The sequence below is a fragment of the Hyaena hyaena genome, unplaced genomic scaffold, assembly GCF_003009895.1.
Source record: "Hyaena hyaena isolate Hyena2069 unplaced genomic scaffold, ASM300989v1 scaffold_298, whole genome shotgun sequence".
In the NCBI taxonomy this organism is placed as follows: domain Eukaryota; kingdom Metazoa; phylum Chordata; class Mammalia; order Carnivora; family Hyaenidae; genus Hyaena; species Hyaena hyaena.
The window spans coordinates 421,386-432,264 of NW_024080927.1; the positions used below are offsets into that span (position 1 = coordinate 421,386).

Sequence of the window (10,879 nt, forward strand, 5' to 3'; positions counted from 1 at the left end):
TGACAGCTTTTTAATGACTTGCCCATATTTCTTCTGCCTCAAATGGCACTTTCCACATAGCAGCCAGTGATCTTCCCTGTCCCTCTTATTTAAAAAAATTAGTTAGTAAACTTTATCTGTTAGAGCAGTTTTAGGTTCACATAAAAATTGAGCACACAGTAGTCAACACTTTTAACCCCCTCACTACTCCACTCCCAGTTTCCCCTATCATTACTAACTTGCATTGATGTGGCACATTTGTTACTGGTTGATGGAACCAGTATTAACACATTATTTTTAACTAAAGCCCATAGTTCATATTGGGATTCACTCTTTGTCTTTTGCAGTTCTAGGAGTTTTGACAAATGTATCCAGTATTACAATATCATGCAGAACAGTTTCACTAACCTAAAAAAGCCCCTGAGCTCCACCTATTCATCCCTTGCCAGTAGTATTTTCAAAATTCAGATCTCACCCTGTCACTGACCCTGTCACCTCACTGTCTCATCTTATTCCACTCTCTCTTTAGTTTTCTGTTTCCAACCCTATAGGTTTTGTTGTTTCATTTCCTCAAACCACATTCCATTCTGCTCCGAGCTTTGCTCATGCTGTTTCTTCTTCCTGAAATGTCCCTTTCTAACTCCCAGGCCTACCGACCCCCAGGGTCTTATCATGGTTTATAATATGTTTATGAGTGTGATTATTGGATTCAAATCCTTTTTGACTCTGAGCTTCTTATTGGCAAAGCTGTGCCATTGTATCCATACACCTGGCATATAGACCGTATGCAATGAATATTTGTTGAGTAGTATTAATAAATTAATAAATGAACAGAGTGTCACCTGATGTGTGGAGCTTAAAAAGAGTAGGGAAGGTGTGTAATGACGATAAGGGATTAAAGGAAAAGCTGATGAGAAACAAGTTAAAAGTTTTCTCCACTAGACTGAGAACACAGGTTGAAAATTTGTAAAAGCCTCAATCCATTAGATTGTGTCAAGGAAGAGTGCTGGATGGATGAAAGGGAGTGTGGGTAGAACTGTTCTGGTGGTGACTCCTATGTGGCCATAGGAGGACACTGCAGTGGACTGGAAGTGAAGATGCTGAGTTTTAAAGATAAAGGAACTAACTGGGGCTTTCGGCCGGAACCGCCATCTTCCAGTAATTCGCCAAAATGACCAACACAAAGGGAAAGAGGAGGGGCACTCGCTACATGTTCTCTAGGCCTTTTAGGAAACATGGAGTTGTTCCTTTGGCAACATACATGCGAATCTACAAGAAAGGTGATATTGTGGACATCAAGGGAATGGGCACTGTTCAAAAAGGGATGCCCCACAAATGTTACCAAGGCAAAATGGAAGTCTACAATGTTACCCAGCATGCTGCTGGCATCGTCGTAAACAAGCAAGTTAAGGGAAAGATTCTTGCTAAGAGAATTAATGTACGTATTGAGCATATTAAGCACTCAAAGAGCCGAGACAGCTTCCTGAAGCGTGTGAAAGAAAATGATCAGAAAAAGAAGGAAGCCAAGGAGAAGGGTACTTGGGTTCAGCTGAAGCGCCAGCCTGCCCCACCCAGAGAAGCACACTTCGTGAGAACCAATGGAAAGGAGCCTGAGCTGCTGGAGCCCATTCCTTATGAGTTCATGGCATGATAAATGTAAAAACATAAAATAAAAGACCTCAAGACTGTAAAAAAAAAAAAAAAAAGGAACTAACTGGGACATTAAATCAGTGCTCCACAGAATCAACACCCCCCCCCCCAGATGAAGAAGTAAACCAGGCATTTAATAAATGTGAAGGTGTAACCAGATTGGTAGATGACATGAGAGATGACTAGTTGAATGGCATGACTTCAGTGTGGCAGAGGTTTTTCATGCTAGAATAGTGGAGAAACTATTTAGAAGGGTCTTGAGGAGCTAGAAGACTGTTGCTAATGCCTCTCTGTTTGTGGGGTATGGAGTAATAAATAGCTTCTATTTGAAAGGACTGCAGGGGAAGTGGTAACCTCAGGGGAAAGCCAGGTTTCAGTTCAGGCTAGAAGGTGGAGAGAGACTAGCTAAATCTTTGGTTGCATGTAACAGAAATCATCTCTAGCTATCTGTGGCCAGTAGAGAGTAGATGATTGGGGGAATATCCAAGGGTATCTTGGACACATGGAACAAGATGGTAGCCAAAAGACCACCACTATGGGTCAGAAGAGGTGCTATGAAGGTTTTTGTGAGCTGGGGAGACACTCCAAAAGGTATCTGCTATAAGTAGTTCTGTGAATAAGTAGAGGAAGTAGGGGAGTTTGTTCACTAACAGACAAGGGTTCCATAGGACACAAATAGAAATGTCTGGTGGGGTAAAGAGAAGCAGAAGTGCAAAGAAGTATGAGGATTAGAGTGGTTTATGGGTTCCAAACGGTGGTGTCAGGAAAGTGGTATCTATAATGATACCTATAGGAGGACCAAAAGCACATGGTGACAGTTGACCATTTGTCTACTGCCTGAACTCCTTTTTAAAAAAAAATATATATATATATATTCTATTTATTTCTGAGAGAGAGAGAGAGAGCACATGAACAGGGGAGGGTCAGAGAGAGAGAGGGAGACACAGAATCTGAAATAGGCTATAGGCTCTGAGCTAGCCATCAGCACAGAGCCTGATGCCAGGCTTGAACCCGTGAACTGTGAGATCATGACATGAGCCAAAATCGGACACTTAACTGACTGAGCCACCCAGGCGCCCCCACTGCCTGAACTCCTATTCCATTTCAGATATCTGTCTGATCCCTGATTGATCTCTACCCACTTAATTTGAATTTTGGACCTCCCCCATTTCATCCCCTTCCTTTGCCCCAAAACATTTCTTAGATCCTCATTATGCCACCAAACCCTCTGCTACCTCCCTTAGAAGTTACATCCTGGGTATTTACTAAACTAATGGCCATGTGTGGGTCTAATGCTGACCCAGCCTGCCCCCTGAGCCCTGGCAAGTCCCTCTATCTTCCAACTTACTACATTATATTGTAATTGTTTTATATGTCCTCTCCTCTTCTAATGAGTTTCTTCAGGACAGAGGCCATTTTTTGTTCTTGTTTATATTCCCTTCCTATAATATTTAACACATTTCCTGTGACTTCAACAGGGGTTAATTTGTTGGATGAATGACTGAATGAATAACTGAGTGAGTAAAATGGACTCTGATCTCTTATGGCCATGTTCGCCTAGCCTATAAATGTTGGGCTCTAGGAAATGACCTCTCTGACAAGACTTTTCCATTCTTGCACACCTTTTTCTATGAATATCAGTTTTCTAGCTTTGATTCCATGCTTGCCAGATACAAATCATCTGCTGGGCTAGACAAATCCAGCTCATAAGACACCCTGTCCCAATTCTTTCTGGCCTCCTCCTCATCTCTCCAGAATGTGGGCCTAACACATACGGAGTGATTTTTTCCATTTCCTAAAATTTCCCTCTACAACATGGCTTGAGTCCTCACCCCCAAATACTGGGATTAGGTCCATATTCCCCAGACTGATTCTTTTCCCACTCTCTACATCTCTGCCATTCTAGCAGAAAGAAAGCCCAGAGTAAGTGTATAGAATGAGAATTTATATGCCATGATAATCACTGAATTCAGTAAAATGATTACTTCTGGAATTAGAGGGAGGTGGGATGAGACTAGGGACAGCTATGGGACCTTCAGCTGTGTAGATGATAATTTATTTCTGAAGATGTGTACATAAGCATTAAGAATTCTTTATACCTTTTTGTAATTCTTAAATGTTTCAATGTTAAAAATCGCAGAATTTGAAGTACTCAGCTTTTACCTTAGTGGAATCCCTGCACGTGGATCTGGGTATAGAGATAGCACTGGCTGGTGGACTCTTGAAGCTAGGAGGAATTCAATTAAAATGTCTAGCAGAAATAGAGCAGCAATAGACAAAAGAATTTAGAAAAGTGAAGATACTTAATGGACCTATAAGACAACATCAAGCAGAATAACATTCACATTATAGGGGTCCCAGAAGAAAAAAGAGAATGAGAATGTTGCAGAAAACTTATTTGGAGAAACACTGGCTGAAAACTTCCCTAATTTGGGGGAAAGAAACAGACACCCAGGTCCAGGAAGCACAGAGTGTTTCAAATCAGAGGAATCCAAAGAGATCCACAACTAGACACATTATAATTGAAATGTCATAAGTTAAAGAATCTTTTTTAAAGTTTATTTATTTATTTTGAGATTTTGAGAGAGGGAGGGAGAAGGGAGGGGGGTAGGGACAGAGAGAGAGGGAGAGAGAGAATCCCAAGTAGGCTCTGCACTGTTAGCATAGAGCCCAATGTGGGACTCGAACTCATAAACCATGAGATCATGACCTGAGCCAAAACCAAGAGTCAGATTCTTAATCAACTGAGCCACCCAGGTGCCCCAAAAGTTAAAGAATCTTGAAAACAGCAAGAGAGGGGTTCCTGGGTGACTCAGTTGGTTAAGTGACTTCAATTCAGGTCATGATCTCACAGTTGTGGGTCTGAGTCCTGAATCAGGCTCTATGCTGACAGCTTAGTCTGAAGCCTGCTTTGGATTCTGTGTCTTCGTCTCTCTTTCTGCCTCTCCTTTGCTTGGGCTCTTTCTCTCTCAAAAATAAACAGGGGCACCTGGGTGGCTCAGTCGATTAAGCATCTGACTTCAGCTCAGGTCATGATCGCACGGTTCATGGGTTCAAGCCCCGCATTGGGCTCTGTGCTGACAGCTCAGAGCCTGGAGCCTGTTTTGGATTCTGTGTCTCCCTCTCTCTCTGACCCTCCCCTACTCATGCTCTCTCTCTCTCTCTCTCAGAAATATATAAAATATTTAAATGAATAAATAAATAAACATTTAAAAAAATGACAAGAGGGGTGCCTGGGTGGCTCAGTCAGTTGGCCGTCCAACTTTAGCTCAGGTCATAATCTCACAGTTCGTGGGTTCGAGCCCCACCTCGGGCTCTGGGCTGACAGCTAGCTCAGAGCCTGGAGACTGCTTCTGATTATGTGTCTCCCTCTCTCTCTGACCCTCCCTTGCTCATGTTGCCTCTCTCTCTCTCTCAGAAATAAATAAAACATTTTAAAAACACAAAAGAAAACCAACTTATTATGTAAAAGGGAACTCCTCATAAGAATATCAGCTGATTTTGGATGCACCTGGTTAAGCGTCCGACTTCAGCTCAGGTCATGATCTCATGGTTCGTGGGTTTGAGCCCTGTGTTGGGCTCTGTGCTGACAGTTCGGAGCCTGGAGCCTGCTTCTGATTATGTGTCTCCCCCTCTCTCTGCCCCTCACTGGCTCATGCTCTGTCTGTCTCTCTCTCTCAAAAATAAAATAAACATCAAAAAAATTTTAAGAATATTAGCTGATTTTTCAGCAAAAGCTTTGGAGACCAGAAGGAAGTGGCATGATATATTTAAAGTACTGAAAGGAAAACAAAAACAAAAACAAAACTTCCAACCAAAAATACTCTACTTGGCAAGGTTTTCATTCAGTGTAGACATTTATAATTGTTAGCTCTTCCTGATGGATAGACCCTGTGATTATTATATAATGCCGTTCTTCATCCCTTGTTACTGCCTTTACCTAAAAGTCGTGTTTGTCTGATATAAGTATGGTTACTCCACCTTTCTTTTGACTTCCAGTAGCATGATATATATTTCTCCATCCCCTTACTTTCAATCTGAAAGTGTCTTCAGGTCTAAAGTGAGTTTCTTATAGACAGCACATAGAAGGATTTTGTTTTTTTGTCCATTCTTCTACCCCATGTCTTTTGATTGGAACATTTAGTCCATTTACATTCAGTTTTATTATTGAAAAATATGGGTTTAGAGTCATTGTGTCCTTTGTAGGATTCATGCTTGTGGTGGTTCCTGTATTCCTTGCAACATTTCCCTCATAGAGTCCCCCTCAGGATTTCTTGTAGGGCTGGTTTAGTGGTGATGAATTCTTTCAATTTTTGTTTATTTGGGAAGACATTTATCTCTCCTTCTATTCTGAATGACAGGCTTGCTGGATAGAGGATTCATGGCTGCATATTTTTACTGTTCATCACATTGAAGATTTCCTGCCATTCCTTTCTGGCCTGCCAAGTTTCAGTAGATAGGTCTGTAACCACTCTGATAGGTTTCCCTTTGTATGTTAGGGTCCTTTTATACCTAGCTGCTTTCAGAATTCTCTCTTTGTCCTTAATATTTTGCCAATTTCACTATGATATGTCATGCAGAAGATCGATTCAAGTTATGTCTGAGGGGGGTTCTCTGTGCCTCTTGGATTTCAATGTGTTTCTTTCCCCAGATTGGGGAAGTTCTCAGCTATAATTTTTTCAAGGACTCCTTCAGTACCTTTTCCTCTCTCTTCCTCTTCTGGAATTCCTATGATACAGATATTGTTCTGTTTCATTGTATCACTCAGCTCTCCAACTCTCTTTTTGGTTCCTGGATCAGTTTATCTCTCTTTTTCTCAGCTACCACTTCTTCTATAATTGTGTCTTCTAATTCACCTATTCTCCTCTCTGCCTCCTCAATCATGCATTGGACGCCTCCATTTTTTTTTATGCACCTCATTTATAGCATTTTTAATTCATCACAACTATTTTTAAGCTCCATAGTCTTTGTAGCAATAGTTTCTCTGATGTCTTCCGTGCCTTTTTCAAGCCCAGCGATTAATTTTATGATTATTGTTCTAAATTCTTGTTCAGTTATGTTGCTTATATCTGTTTTGAGCAGTTCTTTAGCTGTCATTTCTTTCTGGAATTTCTTTAGAGGAGAGTTTTCTGTTTCATCATTTTGGCTAGCTTTCTGTCTCTTGTTAGTTTTTAAAGCTTGTTATGCACTCTGCACCTGCAAGTATTGCTGTATTAAAGAAGGTTCTTTGGCTGTCCAGGGCCTATCCGTTCAGGAAGTGTTCTTTGAATGGTGTCTCTTGGCCTCTCTTATTGAGACTTTGGTTATTTTATTTCCCTACTCTTGGTGTATTTGGGACTCTCCACCATGTGTACTTTGGCTTGCTTCTTGAGGTAGCCCTCCTGTTTAGTTACTTTGGATCCATCCTTGCCCTCTGTATTCTCTGGAGACTTTCTCTTCGGCATAATGACTACATTTGTGCAGTTCTAAAGTAAAGCAATGGGGTGGAACTGCAGACACCGCCACTGGATGCTGCCGCTGCCCCTGCAGCTGCTCATGCGCAGGGCACAGCATAGCCCAGCCGAAGGTTATCATTCAGAATTGAAGGTGAGATAAAAAATTTTCCAGACAAGCAAAAGCTAAAGGAATTCATCACCACTAAACCAACCTTATGACAAATGTTAAAGAGACATCTTTAAGCTGAAAAGAAAATGCACTAATAACAAAGAAACATGAAAATAAATTCTTCCTGGTAAAGATGAATATATAGTAAAGGGAGTAGATTAACCAGTTATAAAGCTAGTATATGAAAGGTAAAGGACAAAAGAAGTAAAATTAAATATCATTACAATAATTACTTAAGGAATACATAAAATAAAAAGCTATAAAATATGACATAAGGGGCGCCTGGGTGGCTTAGTCGGTTAAGCGTCCGACTTTCGCTTAGGTCATGATCACAAGGTTCGTGGGTTCGAGCCCCAAGTCAGGCACTGTGCTGACTGCCAGCTCAGAGCCTGGAGCCTGTTTCAGTCTGTGACTCCTTCTCTCTCTGACCCTCCCCTGCTCACACTGTCTCTCTCTCTCTCCTAGAAATAAATAAAGCATTAAAAAATTAAAAAAAAAAAAGAATGCATTCAAATGTAAATCGCTATTAACTTAAAATAGACTGTTATATGAATAGGTCCTTGTATATGAACCTCACGGTAACCACAAAGCAAAAACCTATAAAAAATACATGAAAGGAATCTAAACACAACACTAAAAACAGTATCAAACCACAAGGGAAGAGAGAAAGAGAAGAAAGGAATAGAAAAGAACTACAAAAACAGCCAGAAAACAATTAACAAACTGGCAATGAATACATAGCCATTAACAATAATGATTTTAAATGCAAAATAAATGGACTAACCTCTCCAAACAAAGACACAGAGTGGCTGAATGGGTAAAAAGAAAAAAAAAAAGCAAGACTCATCTCTATGTTGCCTAAAAGAGGTGTACTTCAGATCTAAGGACACACACAGACTGCAAGCAAAGGGATGGAAAAAGATATTCCATGTAAATGGAAACCAAGAAAAACTGGTGTAGCAATAGTTATATCAAACAAAACAGGCTTTCAAAGAAAGACTGCAATAAAATACAAAGCTATTACATAATAATAAATGGGTCAGTCCAATAAGAGGATATAATATTTGTAAATATTTGTGCATCCAACATAGGATACCTAAAAATATAAAGCAAATACTAACAGACTTAAAAAAAGAAACACATAGCAATACACTAATAGTAAGGAACTTTAATACTCCAATACATCAATGGATACACCATCCAGACAATAAAATATCAATAAAAAATACTGGCCTTAAATGACACATTAGACTAGATGGATTTAATTGATATATACAGAACATTCCATCAAAAATAGCAGAATACATTCTTCTCAAGTGCACATAGAACATTCTCCAGGACGAATCATGAGAGACGAATCATATATGAGACAGGTCATAAAACAAGTCTCAAAATTTAAGACCAGAATCATATCAAGCATCTTCTACAGCCACAATGGTATGTAACTAGAATTCAATTACAAAAAGAAAATGGGACAGATCACAAATGTATGGAGATTAAAAACATGCTACTGAGAAACCAATGGGCCAATGAAGAAATCAAAGGGGAAATAAAAAAATAACTTGAGACAAATGAAAATGGAAACACAACAATCCAGAATCTATGGGATGCAGTAAAAGCAGTTCTAAGAGGGAAGTTCATAGCAACACAGGCCTACCTCCAAAAACAAGAAAAATCTCAAATAAACAATCTAACTTTATACCTAAACGAACTAGAAGAACAAATGAAGCCCAAAGTTAGTAGAAAGAAATAATAAGGATCAGGGGACCTGGCTGGCTCAGTCAGTTCAGCATGCAACTCTTGGTTTTAGGCTTGTGGGTTCAAGCCCCACATTGGGTGTAGAGATTACTTAAAAATAAAATCATTAAAAAAAGAAATAAAGAAGATCAGAATGGAAATAAATGAAATAAACACACACATGAAAAGAAAGGAAAAAAATGAAAAAAGAAAAGACTAAATTGACACATCCTTTAGTTAAACTTACCCAAAAAAAGACATGGGGTTCAAATAAATAAAATCAGAGACAAAAGGGTGAACCAATTGATACCACAGAAATGCAGAAGATTGTAGGAAACTACTATGAACAGTTATAGACCAACAAATTGAACTACCTACAAGAAATGGATAAATTCCTAGAAACACAATCTTCTAAGATTCATGAAGAAAGAAAATTCAAGAATTATGAAGAGGGGGCACTTAGCTGACTTAGTCGGTAGAGCATGTGACTCTGGATCTTAGGGTTGTGCATCTGAGCCCCACGTTGGGAATAGAGATTACTTTTTAAAAAAATTATTAATTAAGAAAAGAAAAGAAGAAAGAATCATGGAGAAATAGAAATTGAATAGATCAATTACTAGTAAGGAAATTTAATTAGTAATCAAAACTTCCCACACTGGTGAATTCTACCAAACATTCAAAGAAGATTTAGTACCTATCCTCAAACACTTCCAAAAAATTGAAGAATACAGGATGTTTCCAAACTCATTTTATGATGCCAATATCACTTACCCTGATACCAAAATCAGAGGACACCCCAGAAAAGAAAATTACAGGCAATATCCCTTATAAAGATAGATGCAAAAATCCTCAACAAAATATTAGCAAACTAAATTCAACAATACATTAAAAGTATGATACACCATAATCAAGTAGGATTTATTACAGGGATGCAAGAGTGGCTCGACATCTGAAAATCAATGAATGTGATATGCAACATTAACATAATGAAGGAAAGAATCATATGATCATATCTCAATAGATGCAGAAAAAGCATGTGACAAATTTCAACATCCACTCATGATAAAAATTCTCAATAAAGTGGGTACAGAAGGAACATACCTGAAACATAATACAGGCCCTATATTACAGCTGTACTGCTTACATCATACTTACATTGCAAAGCTGAAAACTTTTCCTGTAAGAGCAGGCAAAAATTAAGGATGCTCACTCTCACCCTCACAACTGAACCACCCAGGTGCTCCACCACTTTTTAAATTTTATTTTATTTTTAAGTAGTCTCTACACCCAACATGGGGCTTGAACTTACAATCCTGAAGTCAAGAATTGCACGCTCTACCAACTAAGCCACCTGGGCACTTTTATTCTACATAATATTTATTGGAAGTCCTAGCTACAGCAATCAGGCAAGGTAAAGAAAAATATCCAAATTGAAAAGGAAGAAGCAACACTGTCACTATTGCAGATGACATAATAATATATATAGAAAACACTAAAGATTACACCAAAAAAAACTTCTTAGAATAAGAATAAGTGGGGTGCCTGGGTCGCTCAGTAGATTGAGCGTCCGACTTCAGCTCAGGTCATGATCTTGTGGTTCATGAGTTTGATCCCCGCATGGGGCTCTCTGCTGTGTGAGTTCCAGCCCCACATCAGACTCTCTGCTGTCAGCACAGAGCCCATTTCAGATCCTCTGTTCCCCCCCTCTGCCTGCCCCTCTCCTCATTCATATTCTCTCTCTCTCAAAAATAAATACAACATTAAAAAAAAGAATAATGGGGCACGTGGGTGGCTCAGTTGGTTAAGCATCTGACTTCAGCTCAGGTCATGATCTCGGGGTTCGTGAGTTCAAGCTCCACATCAGGCTGTCTACTGTCAGCACAGAACCTGCTTTGGGCCCTTTGTCCCC

The 10,879-nt window shown here is 39.4% G+C and overlaps 1 protein-coding gene across 1 annotated transcript; it reads left to right on the top strand.

The window, feature by feature from the left end:
• The first annotated feature begins 1,117 nt into the window (after positions 1–1,117).
• LOC120241940 (60S ribosomal protein L21-like) lies at positions 1,118–1,654 on the top strand. The gene has a single exon (XM_039247352.1). It carries the CDS (start codon positions 1,151–1,153, stop codon positions 1,628–1,630), a length of 480 nt encoding a protein of 159 aa, XP_039103283.1. The 5' UTR covers positions 1,118–1,150; the 3' UTR covers positions 1,631–1,654.
• The last annotated feature ends 9,225 nt before the right edge of the window (positions 1,655–10,879 follow it).

Bases quoted from the DNA above. Each gene is read 5' to 3' on its own strand.
- LOC120241940 (XM_039247352.1), top strand. From the start codon at position 1,151: ATGACCAACACAAAGGGAAAGAGGAGGGGCACTCGCTACATGTTCTCT.